At 36.9% G+C, this 20,196-nt stretch overlaps 1 protein-coding gene across 8 annotated transcripts in view; it reads left to right on the top strand.

Moving 5' to 3' along the window:
- Positions 1–20,196, top strand: part of TFDP2 (transcription factor Dp-2) — a 149,970-nt gene that overhangs the window by 110,612 nt on the left and 19,162 nt on the right. For 7 of the 8 annotated variants that reach the window (XM_081827397.1, XM_081827391.1, XM_081827424.1 and 4 more), the window contains 3 exons: positions 10,849–11,011; positions 16,070–16,216; positions 19,897–19,965. In XM_081827397.1, coding sequence (XP_081683523.1) covers positions 10,849–11,011; positions 16,070–16,216; positions 19,897–19,965 — 379 coding nt within the window. The remainder of the gene's footprint in view (positions 1–10,848; positions 11,012–16,069; positions 16,217–19,896; positions 19,966–20,196) is intronic. The other variant, XM_081827396.1, reaches the window with a different exon arrangement.

Genomic DNA, 20,196 nt, shown 5'->3' with positions numbered 1-20,196 from the left:
AGTTGATCTCAAGGTAACAGAACTCTGCCTTGATTAAGTTTGTGATTGGCTTCTTTCTCTTTTTTTTTTTTTAAGATTTATTTATTTATTTATTTATTTGAGAGAGAGAGAGCACAAGAGAGGGGAGCAGGAGAGGGAGAAGCAGACTCCCTGCTGAGCAGGTAGCCCGATGCGGGACTCGATCCCGGGACTCCAGGATCATGACCTGAGCCGAAGGCAGTCGCTTAACCAACTGAGCCACCCAGGCACCCGGCTTCTTTCATTTAGCATATTTTCAAGGTTCATCCATGTTGTGGCATATATTAGTACATTATTCATTTTTATTCCATGGTATGGATATACCACATTTTGTGTATTTGTTCATTAATGATGGATATTTGAGTTGATGCTGCTATGAACATTTGTGAACAAGTTTTCATTTCTCTTGTGTATATACCTAGGAATGGAATTGCAAGGTCATATGGCAATTCTTTACCCTTTTGAATAACTGATAGTCTGTCTTCCAGAGTAGCTATAACTATAGCTATAGCATTTTACATTCCCACCAGCAACAGGTTCTAATTTCTCCACTCCTTTCCAATGCTTATTATTTCTTTTTTTTATTATAGCCACCCTTGTGAATGTGAAATGATACTTCATTACGGTTTTGAGTTTCATTTCCCTGTTTGCTAATGATGTTGAGCATCTTTTCATATACTTACAGGACCTTTGTATATCTTCTTTGAAGTCTTTCTATATCCTTTGGTCTTTAGTTATTGAGTTGTAAGAGTTCTTTATATATTACAGAGATAAGACCCTAGTATTTTCTGCAGTGACTGTACCATTTGAATTGTCACCAGCAATGTACAAAGGTTCCAATTTCTCCACGTTCTCACAACACTTTTTGATAATAGCCATCCTAATCTCATTGTAGTTTTGATTTGCATTTCCCTAATGATTACTGTTGTTGAGCGTCTTTTTAGGTGCTTATTGCCATTTGTATATCTTTGAAGAAATGTCTATTCAAGTTACTTGCCCAATTTTTAATTGGGTTGTTTTTATTGTTGAGTTCTTTTGCCTTTTAATGTTCTTTTACTAGAGGCATTATTCCTTAAATTTCAGTGAAGCTTTTATAAAATTGGTTGCAGGAGCAATCTCCTATCTATGTACTGAAGGTATTAGCTCTTCAAATTTCTGTTGAATTTTGATGTGGGTATTGGTTAGGTTTGTTTCTGGCATGATGCTCTACTAGCCTTCCAAATAACAACCTTAATTTCTTGATTCAGCCAGTGCTAAGTAGTATCCTTCAGTTTGTATTGCCTGTGAAAATTCTGTAAGCTCATGAAGAGAAAAATCACCTGCTGTATCATTTAATCCTCACAGCAACCTTGTGAGATGGGTACTTGTAGTTCTGTTTTTCAGACTAAGAATACTGTGGGTCAGAGTTAAATGAAGTAAACTGTTGAAAATACATAGCTAATAAATAGTTTATCACAGTTGATATTTAACCAGTTTTTTTCAAGTTTATTATCATTTCATGCACTGAATAATCATAAAATTCTTATATGTAGTCTTGTCTTTGTTTCAAGAGTATGTTCATCAGCTTTTATAGCTGTTAAAAGTGTAGTAACTTGTTACTATTTAAGGACTGTGTTTAGTTTCTTCTTTTAAATATTATCCATGTCTGGGGTACCTGGGTGGCTCATATGGTTAAGCATCTGCCTTCTGCTCAGATCATGAGGATCCTGGGATTGAGCCCTATGTCAGGCTGTCTGCTGAGCAGGGAGTCTGCTTCTGCCTCTCCCCTCTACTCATGCTCTCTCTCTCTCAAACGAAAAAATAAAATCTTTTTTAAAAAATTATCCACGTCTAACAATAGAAGGCAAATTAGCCACACGATCACCCTAAAAAAACTACCCTATGATTATCTTATTGCTCCCTTTTTAAAAAAGACTTAGGATTACATGAAAAACAAAAACCTTGCTTTATCCCTGGCTTTTAAAAATTTCATAAATACGGAGTTGAGATTTTTATTTAAAACCATTATCCAATTCTTAGCATAAATATAAAACCCCATACACAACATATTTCTTTCAAAATAACTCACGCACTCCCATTTTTAGCAATTCTTATTTACCTTTGTCACCCAGCTTGTACTAATTATATAAATTTATGTGTGGCTAGCCATTTGTATCTAAAGACCCCAAATTCTAAGGGCAAATCAGCATAGAGTGGGCTTTGTGTGAAAATATATATAGCAAATGGGAATTGGTGGATTCTTTTAAAAAATGAAATTACCTGGGGCGCCTGGGTGGCTCAGTCGTTTGAGCATCCGACTCTTGGTTTTGGCTCATGTCATGATCTCAAGGTCATGGGATCAAGTCCCCTGTGGGGCTCCACGATCAGTACACAGTCTGCTTCAGATTCTTTCTCCCTTTCCTTCCTGCTCACGCCCTCTAAAATAAATAAATATTTATTTATTTATTTTAAATATTTATTTATTTCTCAGAGCGAGAGAGAGTAGAAGCAGGGGGAGCAGCAGGCAGAGGGAGAAGCAGGCTCCCCACTGAGCAAGGAGCCCCATGGGGGGCTCGATCCCAGGACCCCAGAACCATGACCTGAGGTGAAGGCAGCCGTTTAACCAGCCACTCATGCTGACCTTCTCTCTCTCTCTTTTTTTTTTTTTAAGATTTTATTGATTCATTTGAGGGAGAGAGCACAAGCTGGGGGAGAGGCAGAGGGAGAGGGAGAAGCAGATTCCCCACTGAGCAGGGAGCCCGATGCAGGGCTCAATCCCAGGACCCTGGGATCATGACCTGAGCCGAAGGCAAATGCTTAACCAACTGAGCCACTCAGGCTCCCCTCACTCGCTCACTCTCTCTCAAATAAATAATTAAAATCTTAAAAAAAAAAAAAGCTCACCATAATGGCCCTATGGAGGAAGGATTGGAATGCCTCTATACAGCACAAAGGCGAACCCTTACAAGGCTCTAGTTTTATTCTGAGAGAGATGATGAGGGCCTGAACTAGGGCAGTGGGAACACAGAGAAGTTGAATTCAAAAACTGTTTAGAACTTAAATATTAGATTTGATAGAATTAGATTGATTTGTTAGAAAGAGCATTAGAAGAACGTAGGTTCAATCTCGTTTCTGGCTTGGGTGATCGGGTGGATGGTTCTGTCACTCACCTAGATGAGAACTGCAGTAGGACCCAGAATTATGTATTGTGTAGGTTGAGTTCTCCTTTGTATTAATATGGTATTGTGATGTATAAAGACCCCTTCCTGAGAAAGCTGGGCTGAGTATAGGAAACTGAGGCTAAGGGCTAAACCAATGTAAAAAAATCAAAGATAAGCTCAAACCATTCTTTTTCTCTCCTTTTTTTTAACTCTTTATTTTAGAGAATTTAAAATACAGAAGTAGGGCGCCTGGGTGGCTCAGTTGGTTAAGCGACTGCCTTCGGCTCAGGTCATGATCCTGGAGTCCCTGGGTCGAGTCCCGCATCGGGCTCTCTGCTCGGCAGGGAGCCTGCTTCTCCCTCTGACCCTCCCCCCTCTCATGTGTTCTCTCTCTCTCTCTCATTCTCTCTGTCTCAAATAAATAAAATAAAATCTTTAAAAATAAAATAAAATAAAATAAAATACAGAAGTAGATGATGCGTATCATGAACCTCTTATGTGCATATCTCTGAACTTCAACAACAATCAATCCATGGCATATCTCATTTTGTATATACCCCCTCCTGTATTACTGTAAAGTAAATCATTTTCATCATAAATCTCTCTGTACTTATATATAAAAAGACTCCTTTTTAAACATATCTACAATATCATTATTATACCTAGGAAAATTAACAATATTCTTTAATATCAAATATGTAGTAAGTGTTCAGATTTCTAGTTGTTTTAAATGTCATGTTTTGTTTACTTTTTTTTTGTAAAATAAGATTCAGATACAGAAAAATCACCAAAAATATGACTAATTCATTACTTTAGGGCAGTCTTGTAACCCTCACCAGATCAAGAAGTAGAACCCAGAGGCCCTTCATGTGCCCTACCCCAATCACTATACCCTTTCCTATAAATGTTACCCTGATTTTTAGAGTAATCACTTCCTTGAAGGTTTAGATAGTTTTATTACCTAAATATTCATCCTTTCGCACATTTTAGTCTTGTCCTTTAAAAAAAAGTTGATATCTCTTTTATACATAAATCTCCCTTCTGTCCCATTATTTTCCTCATACTTTAGTTGTTGAAATTAGGCTGTTTGAACTACGCAGTTTCCCACAGTCTAGAGTTTATTGATTTCATACTCATGTGCATCTCAACATATTCCTCTGTTTTCTGTATTTCCTGTAGTTTGGCAGTAAGATTTAGTGCCTTTATCAGACTGATGTTTGATCCTTGGCAAGACTAGATAGTGGTGTGTTCTTCCATTGTCTCTTTTTATGATGTGCACACCACTGATACTTAATGTTTGTAATTATTAATTCACTGTGGGTTGCAATTAGTATTATTCTAACTACTGGCACTACTTTATATAAAGACACTTCAGCTCTCCTACTATTTCTTTACCTGGAAGTATAGTTCATATAAGAAAGCAGAATAAATGCTTGATCCCTTCCCATTGTTGGCCAGTTTTCAAGATGGTGAACTTGTTCCTGGTCTTCCTCCAAAGATGACCAAATCTTTTCTTTTAAAAATATCATTATGAATTCATGAATTTGAACATACTTGATGGGTTTCATACATTGCAATTATTATCACAATTGAACCTTAAATTGTCCCATGTTTGGTTAGTGGAAGCCTCTTCTTATTGACTCTTAAGTCCTTTTGACATGACCTTAGTAGTCTTTAATGCTGGTTACCTGATAATTTAAGATGTTCCAAGTTCATCTTACACGTTTTCTGCCCTATACCTGTAATCAGCCATTTCTCTAAGAAGCCCTGATTTCCTTTAGGGAGAATTATATGTCAGGCTCCAATTGGGGTTGCAGATGCTCATTGCTACTAGATTGGTCATTTTTTTCTAGTCCTTTTAAATGGTCAGAGCTAAGACACATAACACACAAAGATACAATACTTCATGGGTTCATTTTGATATTTCCAATTCAAATCTTACTAAACCTTTTCTCCATTACATCTCTTTCCCCTTTCTTCCATACTGAGAATTCTGATTTTTAAGGACATAGGGGATGAAAGGGTGATAGAATTAGTGTATATGATAATTACTTCATTGGTTTTATCCCATATTACATGGCTTAATGTCCCAAATAATACTAATATTACTATTAATGTGGTTACTAAAAACATTAAAAATTTTTTGCATATGCTCTCACTGTTCTCTCCCCAATTTCTTTTTTTTTTTTTAAGATTTTATTTATTTATTCATGAGAGATAGAGAGAGGCAGAGGCAGAGGGAGAAGCGGGCTCCCTGCAGAGCGGGGAGCCCGATGCGGGACTCGATCCCAGGACCCTGGGATCATGACCTGAGCTGAAGGCAGAACTGAGCCACCCAGGCGTCCCTTCTTTTAAAGATTTTAAAGAGAGAGAGAGGGCGCGCAGGGGTTGGGGGAGGGGCAGAGGGAGAGGGAGGGAGGGTCTTAGGCAGAGTCTGCACTGAGCATGGAGTCTGACATGGGGCTCTATCTCATGACCCTGAGATCACAACCTGAGCTGAAACCCAAGAGTCCGACGCTTAACCAACTGCGCGACCTAGGTGCCCCTCTCCCCATTTTTTAATAGTCATACTTTATTCACAGTGTTGGATCATATACCTACTTTAGTATACTATATATACTCTCTTTATATATATATCCCTCCTAGCCCTCATTTAGTCTTATATCTATAGGTAACATCACCAGGAGTTAAGTGAATGTCTCTCTAGTCATTTTGATTGTCCGAAGCTTGTGCTATAGTGGTTTCTTCAGGAAGAGCTCATGGAAATAATAATTCCTGGGTTTGTGCATTTTATATTTGAATTAAGTCAATTTCACTGGATACAAAAATCCTTGGTTCATGCTTTCAGTTTCCTAAATATATTTATTTTCTTCTGGCATAATGCCTTGCTGTTGAAAAATCTGATACTCTTTTCTTCTAGATGCATAAAGGATTCTTTTTCTTTGAAATTCAGAATTTTACTAGAATGTTTTAGTAGTTGTCATTCTGGGTTGATATTATCATCTTTTATTTCTGAACATATTCTTGAATTTAGCATTTAGTATTTATTCTGTTTTCTTGCTTTGTTTTTCTTTTTCAGATACTCTTACTGTCTGTAGATACTTTGCCTACCTCCAATATTTTTCATTTTCTCTTGAATATCAATTGTGGGAGTCCTACAGACTAGATTGTTGCAGCTTTATTGTGGTCCTTGCACTCAGATGGTATGGAAGAGGGTAAAACTCCTTGTTTCAACTGATGCTCTCAAATTGGCCTGTTGTGCTTTCTAGTAAATTCTTGATGGCTATTTTGGGATTATCCTGTTCTGAGTTCCATTAAGTGCAGCCCCATTGAGTATTGCTTTATTGTGCAGGCTTTTTGGCTATTGGTGGTTTGTATTCTGGGGCTTGTTGAGGATACCTTGTCATTTAGTTTCGTAAATGTTGTCAAGGAGTTTTGGTTTTGCTGTCTAGTTGCTCTGTTTTTATGTGGGCATTTGGAGGGTTTGAAAACTATGCTGCTATTGCTATTTTCCCAGACTCCCCCATAACTGGTGTGTGTGTGTTTAGTCTATTTGAATCAGGATTTAAATAAATTTATATGTCTTACAAAATCTGTAGATCCCCCTTCTGTATTTATTTTCTCCCTTCACTCTCCTCCTTCCTTCCCTCCCTTTTTCCCTTAAAATTTTTTAGTTGAAGAAACCACATTATGTATCCTAAAGAAAAAGCCTAAAGAGTTTGCTTATTGAATCCCTGTAGTATAGTTTAACATGTTCTTCTGTCCTTGGTATTTCCTTTAAAGTGGTAGTTGGATCTGAAGTCTTAATCAGATTCCAGTTTCACAATAAAGGTATATATTAAAAACAAATACACACTGGATAGAACAGCTCAAGGAGAGCAAACAATACAGAAACAGGCTCTGGAGTGAAAAATTCTAGTTGAAAAGTTGACTTTGGGGTTCAGTCAGTTGAGCATCCAACTCTTGATCTCAGGGTAGTGAGTTCAAGCCCCGAATTAGGCTTCACGCTGGGCGTGGAGCCTATGTAAAAAAAGAAAGGAAGGAAGGTAAGAGAGAAAGAGACAGAGACAGAGAGAAAGGAAAGGCAGGACAAGAAGGAAGAAAGAGAAAGGGAAAAGAAAAGGGAGGGTGGGAGAAAGAAAAGGAAGGGAGAAAGGGAGAGAAAGAAGAAGGAAGGAAGGAAGGAAGAGGGGCTGGGGGAATGAGGCATGACTGTCAGTGGGTGCAGGGTTTCTTTTTAGGGTGAAGAAATTAGATTGTGGTGATGGTTGCTGCTGAATTGTATACTTTAAAAGATGGAGCTTACAGCTTTCAATAAAGCTGTTATCTTAAAAAAGGAAGTTAGATTTAAAAACATAGAGGGATACCTAATCCTCTAAGACTGATAGGAAGAAGGTTGGAATGGGTACCCATGCTGATGAGTTTGTAAGTGACCTGTCCTGTCATCTCATTTACAAAGTGAGACTTACATATATATTCAACTATCTATTGAATATATCGATTGGGATATTCTACTGACATGTCAAACTCAGTATCATTGCTGACCAATAGAAATGTAATGCAAGCCACATGTAATTTTTAATTTTCTAATAGCCAGTTTAAAAAATAAAAACAAATGTGAAATTAATTTTAAGATTTTATTTTTAAGTAATCTCCCACCCGAAGATCAAGAGTCGCATGCTCTACCAACTAAGCTATCCAGGCACTCCTGAAATTAGTTTTTATTATCTCTTATTTAATCTAGTGTATCTAAAATACTATATTTCAACATACAATTAATGTAAAAATATTCATGAGATATTTTACATTAATTTCTCTTACAAGTCTTTGAGATTCAATGAATTCATCTTAATTCAGACTTCCCAGATTTCAAGGGCTTAATAGCTGCATGTGGATTATACCTAGGTATTGGACCATGTGGATGAGGAGGTTTAAAATGGAACTCATGAATTTGTTCCTGTCTCCTTGATCTCAGTAAATGACACCTCTTTCTAAGAGTCTTCCTCTCATTTCCCTCTTTCTTAACATTCACATAAATCAGTCACTTAGTAAAGATAAAGATAAATTTTTATCTTTAAAATTTACGTAAATCCATCTCTTCTTATCCAACCCTACTTATCCAGTTGCCCCAATTTCAGGACTCGATATTTCTTGCCTAGGCTTGCCTCTCGTCTGGTCTCTGCTTTTGCCCCTCATAAATGCATCTTCTACTTTGCAGCCAGAATTTCTGCCTAACTGAAAATCTCACTATGTTACTCCCCCACTTATTACCTTCAGTGGCTTCCCAGTATTTCAGTAGTAGTAGTAGTAGTAGTCTATGACCACAGGTGATTCTTTGGGAATGTGGAAAAAAGAAAGTAGCTATCTGTCCTTCCCTCATTCTTTTAAAAAGTACATTTAGTCTATTTCTTAATGTATATAACAGTAGAATGTGTAAATAATTTATAAATGAATATAATTATGCTAAAGGAGTATGATAAAGTACAGGTTCCTTTGCATGACATTTAAGGGCCTGGCCCTTTATCTCCCTTTCTGCTTCATCTTTTTCCTTGTACTTTATATTCTGGTAATGCTGCACTGTTTGTTTCTTCATTCTCTAAACATTTATCATCTGTTTCACTCTCCCGTGTGTTGACTGCTGCTGCTTCTGCCTGGTTGCCCTTCCTAACTTCCTTCACTTGACAGTTCTCTTTTGTTTTGGTGGTGGTGGTGGTGAAAACACTTAAATGAGATTTACCCCCAACAAATTTTTAGGTGTACATTATCATTAACTGTAGGCACTATGTTATACAGCAGATCTCTAGAACTTGCTCATCTTGCATAACTGAAACTTTATTGAACCTGTGGCACAATTCCCTATTTCCCTTTCCCTCCAGCCCCTAGCAAGCATCATTCTACTCTTTGCTTCTATGTGTTTGACTGTTTTGGACACCTTATATAAGTGAGATAATGCATTATTTGTCCTTTTGTGATTGGCATAGTATAATATCCTCCAACTTCATCCATGTTGTCGCATATGGCAGGATTTCATTCTCTTTTAGGGCCAAATAATATTTCATTGTATGTATATGCCACATTTTTTTTTATCCTTTCATCTACCTATGGACATTTAGGTTGATTCCATATCTTGGCTATTGTGAATAATGCTGCAATGAACATGAGAATGCAGATACCTCTTTGAGATCCTGATTTCAGTTCTTTTGGATATATACCCAGAAACAGGATCACTGGATCGTATGGAAATTCTATTTTAAATATTTTGAGGAACCTCCATACTTTTTTCATAGTGACTATACCATTTTCCATTCCCACCAGCAGTGTACCAGGGTTCTTATTTCTCCACATTCGTACCAGTACTTATCTTTTTTGTTTTGTTTTGTTTTTAATAGCCATCCTAACAGATGTGAGGTAATACCTCATTGTGGTTTTGATTTGCATTTCTCTAATGATTAGTGATGTTGAGCACCTTTTCATAAACCTGTTGGCCATTTATGTGTTTTCTTTGGAGAAATTTCTGTTCATGACTTTTGCCTATTTTTCATTGGGTTATTTGGGGTTTTTTGTTTGTTTGTTAATGAGTTGTTGGAGTTTCTTAGATATTTTAGATATTAAAAAACACCTATCATATAAAGGGTTTGTCAATATTTTCTCCCATTCCATAGGTTGCCTTTTTATTTTGTTAATTGTTTTCTTTTGGCTCTTATTCCAGCAAGCCTTTCTCCTCTAGGTTAGGTAAGATGGCCCTCTTCCCAATTCCCATGAACTTGTAAATAACTCTCACTTGGCACTTACCTTACTATGTTGGAATTATCTATCCTTATAGGTCTAATTTGTCTTTCCCCCTCCTCCATGACTCATACTGAGGGAAAGGATTTTGCCTCAGTTGTCGTTTTTGTGCTCTGGTCCCTACTGTAGTTCTTGGCATATAGTTGACACTCAGAAATTAGTAGAACTAAATTGAACCCCTGAAAATTTAATAAGTTATCAAAGTTTAGGACTAGACATGAACCAAAGTTAAAATAATTGAAGACTTAGATCTTTTATTAATACCAATGACCTCTGTTTGAAATTTGAGTAGGTAAATAAAACTGAGAATAGTGGTACTTTTAATTTTACATAAAAAAGAACTATATAGCACAGGGGGCGCCTGGGTGGCTCAGTTGGTTAAGCGACTGCCTTCGGCTCAGGTCATGATCCTGGAGTCCCTGGATCGAGTCCCGCGTCGGGCTCCCTGCTCGGCAGGGAGTCTGCTTTGCCCTCTGACCCTCTCCCCTCTCATGTGTTCTCTCTTTCTCATTCTCTCTCTCTCAGATAAATAAATAAAATCTTTAAAAAAAAAAAAGAACTATATAGCACACATAGAATACAAAAAGGTAAATATGTAACTACCAGGGCAGCGTTTTTATCTGTTCTCATGGATTTATTCCCAGTGTGTAGAACAGAACCCAGCACATAATAGTAAGTAACTGGTCAGTAAATATTTGTTGAATAAACGAATGATGTGTATAGAAAACACTCTAACTTCAGACTTTATTAGGTTTTAAGGCAAAAATTAAGTTCAAAACATTTCTTCATCTCTAATTCAATTTAAAATTTACCACATAAAGCAAAAATCAAATTACTATATTCTCACATTATAGTTTTGTAAAGGAAGTCTGATGTATAAATATGTATTTTTTTTCTCTTTTAGTAAACGAAGCAAAAAAGGAGATAAAAATGGAAAAGGCTTGAGACATTTTTCCATGAAAGTGTGTGAGAAAGTTCAGCGGAAAGGTACAACATCATATAATGAAGTGGCTGATGAGCTGGTATCAGAGTTCACCAATTCAAATAACCATTTGGCCGCTGATTCGGTAGGTAGATAGATCATGCACTTGACTTTGACTGTAATGGCGGAACACTGTATCTCTGGGTTGACTGTGTCATTTTTTAAGGACTCAGACAAGCTAAGGAATCCCCAACTCCTTTACCTGAGGATTTCATATTTTCTATTGGGGAATTCTTTTGTTATTGAGTTTTTGTTTTGTTTTAGAAAGGGTTCTTTTATTATATATTTAAACATAAAGATTAACATGTATTTTTAAAATATAATTTTGGGGGCTACAAAAAGAGCATACTATTTTTTTTTAAGATTTTATTTATTTGAGAGAGAGCGCACAAGCTGTGGAGCGGGGAGGGCAGAGGGAGAGGGAGAAGCAGGCTCCCTGCTGAGCAGAGAGCCTACTCTGGGCTCATCCCAGGATCCTGAGATTATGACCTGAGCCAAAGACAGACGCTTAACCGACTGAGCCACCTGGGTGCCCAGGAACATACTTTTCATATTTGAATGACTTTGGATATGTTTCTGAATTCTTTAGCGTTTCTTCTATAAAAATCTATGTTGTTTTTAGTTGAAAAAATAATATATGAACATGTCTATAAAAATTCAGTTGTACCAAAGAGTATATGATAAAAATATCTCCCTTTTAAAGAATTTATTTATTTATTTATTATTTGAGAGAGAGAGTGAGCCAGCATAAGCAGGAGGAGCTACAGAGTGAGAGGGAGAGGCAGGCTCCCCGCTGAGCAGGATCATGACCTGAGCCACCCAGGTGCCCCAGAATATCTCCCTTTTACCACAGACCTTAATCTGTCTCCCCAAAGGTATATTTACTACTATGAGATTCTTGAGTATCATCCCAAAAATTCCTCATGCACACAATAAAATTTATTTCCTTTTTTATTTTATTTTTTAAAGATTTTATTTATTTTAGAGAGAGATAAAGAACAATTCTGTCACTTTCAAAAGGTTCTTTCTGCCTTTTATAATCTGTCCCTCCTTCTCCCTCTATCCCTAGGCAACTGCTGATCTGCTCTTTATCATTATAGATCGGTTTGCATTTTATTTAAATGTAATCGTATTATACATACTCCACAACAATTCTTACAACAGTTCCTGACTTATTTATAGTCTTGAAATATTTATAGTCTTTAACCTTAGTTATGACAAAGGTTTTATCTTGAGATGATAGCAACCATAACTTGATTTTTTTTTTTTTAAAGATTTTATTTATTTATTTGACAGAGAGAGAGACAGTGAGAGAGGGAACACAAGCAGGGGGAGTGGGAGAGGGAGAAGCAGGCTTCCTGCTGAGCAGGGAGCCCGATGCGGGGCTCAGTCCCAGCACCATGGGATCATGACCTGAACCAAAGGCAGACGCTTAACGACTGAGCCACCCAGGCGCCCCTAAATGACAGATCTTGAAAGAAATAGTTCTTTTTCTACTGCGTGATGTAGGTCAAAATACTAATTAATTTTTGTATCCCTGATCAAATGAAACCTGTTTCTGCCGGCAGGGTCTAATTCCAGTCATTAAGTTAGTTGCTAATTTGCTCCATAAAGAACAATGAGAAGGATTCACTTGCATTTCAAGCTTAGTTCAGCCTTTGTTATTAAAGCCTCGTCAACATTTACTCATTTACTAAATATTTAAGAATGTTAGTTACCTCTGTTTGTGTATGGCATTTTGCCAGTTTGGAGCCAGGGAGATGTTATTATATACAAATGCCTAGGAAATAATTTTAATAAGTTAATTCTGCAGTTAAAAAAATAAAAACAGAAGACAATAAACACTGATAGATGTCTGGAGAATTCTGATTCTCTACAATATTCCAGGGACTATTTTTTTTTAAGATTTTATTTATTTATTTAATTGACAGAAAGACACAGCAAGAGAGGTAACACAAGCAGGGGGAGTGGGAGAGGGAGAAGCAGGCTTCCCGCCAAGCAGGGAGCCCAATGTGGGGCTCGATCCCAGCACCCTGGGATCATGACCTGAGCCGAAGGCAGATGCTTAATGACTGAGCCACCCAGGCGCCCCAACTTGATTTTTTTTTTTAATGAATGTTTCTTTTTTCTTAACTAAAAAAAAAAACCCAGAAATGGATATTTAATCAAATCCTGTATAGTTTCCTGAAAACTTAGGAGTTTTACACTGACATTCATAAGTGAGATTGGTGGGATTTTTTTTTTTGTTTTTACCATCTTTGCAGTTTTGATTTGCAGTGTTATGCTAGTTTTTTAAAATTTAGAGGCTTTTTTTTCCTTCTTCCTCTTTACTCCATTACAGGTTTAATAGCATTGGATGCGTATTTCTCTTCCCTGACATAGAAATCACCTGTGATACCATCTTGGCTGGCGATTTGGTGGGGGGGGTAAAGCTTAGATAGCATTCTCCATTTTTTTTTTGGTAATTAATCTATTTAGAATTTCTCTCTCCCTTAGAGTCAGTTTGGTATTTTATGTTTTCTTAGAAAATCCTCCATTTCATACCTGTTCTCAAAATTACTTGCAATTATTTTTCCCAAAGAACCATCTCTTGAATCTGAACCGACCCTCCTGTTTTGCAGTTAATGTCTTTTTTAATCTTCATTTAATATTCTCTTCTCTTTCCTGAAGTTACTTTTGTTATTTTTCTACCCTATAGATAGGATATAAACTTTACTTTTGTTATTTTTGTTTAGTAATGAAAATCTTTATAGCTGTGACTTTTTCTCTTGTTCACTGCTTTAGCCATTTCCCATTGATTCTGATATAATGTTATTCTTTAAATATTATGCAGCTTTTGTTTTAAATTCCTCTCTGACCTAAGAATGGCATTAGAGTTTTTATAGTTCCAGGTGATAGGGATTTTTGTTTGTTTTTCTGAGTTTTTAATTTTTACTGAGTTTTTCATTACCTGTGATCAGAGATTGTGAGTTGAACTATTTATATTTTGGGGGGGTTACTTAGAGATTTTTCTTGTGAGCCATTATTTGGTAATGTATTTTTTTCTTTTCTCTGGCATCTGTAGAGAAGGTATATAGCATTCTGATTCTGAGTGAAAGTGGACATTCTCAAAATGTTCTACAAGACCCTACATGACCTGACCCGCCATTACCTCTCTGATCTCATCTCCTACTATGCACTCTCCCAGTTACTACACTCTAGTCACCTTATGATAAAGGTTTTATTTTGAAATGATAGCAACCATAACTTGATCTTTTTAAATGAACATATCTTTCATTTTTCTTAATTAAAAAAAATCAGAAATGGATATTGAATTCAATCAAATTCTGTATAGTTTTCCTGAAAATTTAGGAGTTGTACACTGGCGGTCATGAATGAGACTGGTGGGCTTTTTGTTCGTTTTTTGTTTTGGGGTGAATATGCCAGGTATGTTCCTTATCAGGCTGTTACACTTGCTATTTCCTTTGTCTGAATCTTTGCTAAGGAGCCATATGGTTTCGCTCTCCTTTCCCCTCCAGTTTTCACTCAGATGTCACTGCACTGAGGCATTTCTTCTTAGCACATTTCATCATCTAACATACATTTTTACTAACCACCCCCATCCCCATGCCTGGATACAAGTAAGGGTTGTATCCTATTCCCTGGGTTCCTATTCCTTGCTATATGTGGTGTTTTTTGTTTTTTATTTTTATAAATTGGAAGGTTTATAGTCTTTAGTTCTTTAATTGGTTATCTTTATAACTTTAAGTAGCTTCAATATTTTGTTTCTTTTGTTTGTTATCACCTATAAACCAGTATCTGTTGATTATGAAGGGAAAAAAATTAATATGCTTGTATTTACTTGCATCTCCCATCTTTCCTGTTCACCACAGATTCAGATTGAATATATTAGTGGTAGTTGTTAAAAGAATAATATTATTATAGTTATTATGACTTTAAACATATTGTGCTAAAACATTACATACTTCATCTGTTTGAATAGTTCATCTGATTTGAATCCCATGCCCCTTTAAATATCAAGGACAACATCAGACCTACTTTGTCTCTTGATATTTTTTATAATATTATCATTATTTCTATAGCGTCAGGATTTCTAATATTTACATTCATTTCTATAACTTAAATCTCCCACTTATTTAAGTCTAGTTCTGTATTCAATGTTCTCCACCATCCTTTAGTATCATGGCATTTGATTGAATGGATTTTTTTCTTAGGAACTGCTTCACAACAAAATAGGGTTTTTTTCCACAATCTAAGTTAACACAGTCTCCTTCATTGAGAAAAATCTTGCTACAAAGACTTTTTTAAAAAAAATCAGCTGAAGTAAACAGTGTGCTTTAGTGATCTATGTGATGACATTTTGGTGCAAGTTCCCTATTTTCATTGTAGACTAGTAACAGTTTTCGGATCTGCACTAGTCCTTGGATCACATACTTGAAAAGCACTGTTTTAAAATATGCATCCTTAAAGAGGGCACGTTCTGCATGGAGCACTGGGTGTTATGCACAAACAATGAGTCGTGGAACACTACATCAAAAACTAATGATGTAATGTATGGTGATTAACATAACAATAAAAAATTTAAAAAAAAAACATGCATCCTTAAAAAAAAATAAATAAAAATAAATAAATAAAAACATGCATCCTTGACTTTTCAAAGTCTAATATCCTCCCAGACAATGCAGGGTTTTAACCCACTTTAATTAACAACTCCATAAGCCCTTTCTGATATATATATACTGTTGTCATATATGTTAGTTTTGTATATATTCTTGATTCCACAAGACATTATTGTTTTACAAAGTGAGTGTTAATTGAGATATACCCACATATTTATTTTCATGTTGGTTTTCACTACATTCTACATCTCCAAACTTCCACCTTGGATCCCATCCATCTTTCTTCTACCTGAAGAAGGCCCTTTAGTATTTTTTAATTTAGATCTGTTGCTAAAATAATCTTTTACTTTTTAGATTGTTTGAAAGTATCTTTATCTCTACTTTTGGAGGATATTTTCACTGGGTATATAGAATTCTATAAGTACTCCAAAGATATTATAATAATAATATTAATTAAATATCTTAATATCCTGTGACTATATCTTAACCCTTGAAATTTATCACTCATTAAAAGTATTTTTTAGCAGGCTTATGACCAGAAGAATATTAGGAGAAGAGTTTATGATGCTTTAAATGTGCTAATGGCAATGAACATAATTTCAAAGGAAAAAAAAGAAATCAAGTGGATTGGCCTGCCTACCAATTCTGCTCAGGAATGTCAAAATCTTGAGGTAAGTGAGGAAAATCTGTTTTTAGATAGTAGTTTGCTTTATTTTATATAAGAGGCATTTTATTTTATTTTACTTTTAAAGATCTTATTTATTTATTAGAAAGAGAGCACAAGCAGGAGGAGTGGCAGAGAGAGAGGGAGAAGCAGGCTTCCCGCTGAGCAGAGAGCCTGACACGGGGCTTGATCCCAGGACCCTGGGATCATGACCTGAGCCAAAGGCAGACGCTTAACCAACTGAGCCACCCAGGCACCCCCATAAGAGGCATTTTAATTTGGAAATACATACAATATGAAAATATTTCTAATTGTTCATATATACTATTTTTTTAACAGACTCTTCTGTGTAGAATTTTAGAACTAGAAGGAGATTTAGAGAGGTGTATAGTTTGACTGATGTCCTGATGAAACTGAGGACATAGAAATTAAATGACTTGATTTTTACTGTTTCTTAGAGAAGATCTTTATTTTATTCTAGTTTAATTCTGAGCACTCTACTAATAAATTTTTGACAACTCATAAATAGAAATAATATCTTATTTGATGAAATGCTTTGCTGTATGGATCCAAAAAAAAAAAAAAGGATCAAACTGGCTGTTTACCTTTTGTGTTTAAACTTTTATCTTTGATTCTCACATCAGTGGCAACAGAATGGAATTTTATCTGTATCTTTATCAGAAAGGATAGAGTGTTCAGCTTACATGAATTTTGGGGTGATGTGTGTAAAAACATTTTTTATTCCATTAACTTTTAATCATTATAGAAAATCTTTCCTGGGGTGCCTGGGTGGCTCAGTCATTAAGCGTCTGCCTTCGGCTCAGGTCATGATCCCAAGGTGCTGGGATCAAGCCCCGCATCAGGCTCCCTGCTCAGCAGGAAGCCTGCTTCTCCCTCTCCCACTCGCCCTGCTTGTGTTCCCTCTCTCGCTGTGTCTCTCTCTGTCAAATAAATAAAGTCTTTTAAAAAAAAAAAAAAGAAAATCTTTCCTATATGAGCATGTGCCCTGACCTATTGGTTTTAAATTGATCTGACCTAATTGTACTGTCATGGCCATAAATGGAATAAATTGAGGTTAAATATAGTAATATAGTTTCTGCAATAAATATGGTTGATTTCATGTTTTTATTAGTCCTTTTTCCCCTCAGCAAATGAAAACTTATTTGGTATTATTGTCCTTGTGGGTGGAGGGAGAAATTAGACATTCATCAAAAGTTGTAGAATATTATTCATATGTTACGGTGGAAGTGACCTCCTTTTCTCCTTCTGATAGAGTGGAATTTGAGGATCTTTTTTTTTTTTTAAGTTTTTTCTCTAATTTTTTTAAAGATTTTATTTATTTGTCAGAGAAAGCGGCAGGCAGAGGGAGAAGCAGGCTCCCCCCTGAGCAAGGAGCCCAATTTGGGACTCGATCCCAGGACCCTGAGATCATGACCTAAGCTGAAGACAGACACTTAATTGACTGAGCCACTCAGGAGTCCCAAGGATCATTTTTATTACCAGTAATATTAAGCTGATAACAGAGCCTCAATAAGCAGAAATCTATTAGAAGTTACTGTGTGTGTACCCAAAGATTATACAAGACAAAATCTCTGACCCCAGGAGCTTTCATTCTAATTGAATAAAGGAAAAATGTAAAAGAAGTTACCAAAACTGTGACCGATTATTCCTGTGAAAGACGTATATACAGATTCTCTGGAAAGGGAGATGAGGGATACTTTACCAAGAAAAGAAAAAATTCCTTGAGCTCAGTGATAAGGGAGGTATAGGCGTCTGCCCAGTGGTTCAGGACAGAGAGGGCCTTCCAGAAGCCGTGCATGGACTGAGGCAGGCATAAGAAAGCATGCACACAGCTGGGTGTGACCAGAGTGCAGGCAGGGCTAAAGGGGATAGACTTCTAAGTGTGAAGCTTTGGGGACCTGATCCTGGAAACAGTGGGAAGCTTTTGAAAAATTACAAAGAGGACAACTGATAGGACATATTCTATAAGGGGTCACCCTCCTGGTGGGTTGGAAGTTGAGCTAATAGGAAGGTGAGGAGGGAAATTGGAGGGGGTGGATTGTAGATGGTCTGAGTTAAATCAGTGGCGTGAGGTTGGAAAAGTGTTTCAGAGGTAGAATCGACACAACTTGGCCTGGTGTTAGATGGGGGGCACGAGGGGCAGGTAGGGGCCTGGCCTGTCACAGCTGCAGATACAGGGGGGGAAACTCTTTTCAAATGTAGAAAGCCACATAGATTTTTCTAGTGAATCTTAAGTAATTTAGACGAGATCGGGCGCGTTCAGGGTGGTATGGCCGTAGACTTAAGTAATTTAGGATGAAAATGCTTTAGTGGTTAGAGGAAGAATAAGAGGAAACTCTTGGTGCAGACTAGAATAGATGAGGAGCAAATAAGAAATGCTTTTGGAGTAGACAAGAAAAATGTCATGTTTGAAGTCGTTGACTTTTGCCCAAAGACACAGTGAGGAACTCATCTACAAGGAAATTCAGGCCCTAATACCTATTTTCTAGGTAGTTGTAAGAGTGAGGAAAATAATAGTTGCATGAAGCTGGGAAATTTGTCCCACAAGCATGTTCCTTACTACAAGTAGGAATTGTGTATTGAATATGTAGGCTATCTGTATTAGGAGCTATGCCCATTTAAAAGTCAATTAAACTAAAATCTTAAATGAGATCTTACCTCATTCTTTGGGTTAGGGGGTAACATAAGAAAGTATTTAATAGTAGGGTCTCTGGAACCAGATGGCTTAGGTTCAAATCCTTACTGTTGCCATTCACTAGCTATGTGACCTTGGGCAATTACTTAACCCTCTATGCCTCCATTTCCTTACATGCAAAATGGGTAACAACAGTACTAACCTCATGATGCCTTAAGATAATGTGTGTAGGAAAAAAAAAAAAAGATAATGTGTGTAAAGTGCTTAGTTGAGTTGCTGGCAGACAGAGTAAGTATTCACGAAGTGTTAGCTATTACTCTAAATAGAATTTGAAAATAGCAACAAGTACTGCATATCAAATATTTATTAAGTGGATGGGTTTCATTAATGATAGTAGTTGCCACAATTCTGCTATCGTGCCTACTTGCTTACCCCAACCCCTGCTCCCCAAAAAGGTGTGATATGCATTTATTGATATTGGTAGTTAAAATGGATTTTTTTTTTTTTTAGATTTTATCCATTTATTTGAGAGAAAGAGCACACAAGCAGGGGGAGAGGCAGAGGCAGCGGGAGAAGCAGGCTCCCCGCTGAGCTGGGAGCCCAACATGGGGCTTGATCCCAGGACCCTGGGATCATTAACTGAGCTGAAGGCAGACACTTAACCATCTGAGCCACCCAGGTGCCCCTAAAATGGATTGAGTTTTAAGGAAAATTCTTTTTTTTTTTTTTTTTTAAGATTTATTTATTTATTTTAGAGAACACAGAGCACGAGCAGGGGGAGGGACAGCAGGAGCTGGAGAGAGAGAGAATTCCAAGCAGACTCTGCACTGAGCTCAGAGCCCAATGTAGGTCTCCATCCCAGGACCCTGAGATCATGACCTGAGCCAAAACCAAGAGTTGGACCTTAACCAACTGAGCCACCCAGGTGCCCCTAAGGAAAATTCTTGATATCTCAGAATTGGGACCTGGAAAGTGAGCAGTACTTTATACTTTCCATATGTTCATGTTATTTTGTAACCTATCTTTTAAAGATAGAGAAGCAGAGGAGGATAGAACGGATAAAGCAGAAGCGGGCCCAGCTCCAGGAACTTCTCCTGCAGGTAAAGTTGCTGGGATGGTTTTCATTCTTTTCCTTACCTATATTCTGCTGCCCTGCTTACTTGCTTTTAGAATCAGTGTTTTCTACTTTGGCTATCTTTTGAGTAGTGTCGGATGGGACCACAGTAGGGCGGCCTCCTCCACATCTGAGCTCATCACCATCTACATGGTCTGCCTTTAAGATGGTTCTGTCTCTCACCATCATCATGGCCTCATGGCAGGTCACCTGTCCT

Source organism: Leptonychotes weddellii, chromosome 1, assembly GCF_054177405.1.
Source record: "Leptonychotes weddellii isolate Sample4059 chromosome 1, ASM5417740v2, whole genome shotgun sequence".
Taxonomy (NCBI): Eukaryota; Metazoa; Chordata; class Mammalia; order Carnivora; family Phocidae; genus Leptonychotes; species Leptonychotes weddellii.
This window is presented reverse-complemented; position numbering and strand designations above follow the sequence as displayed.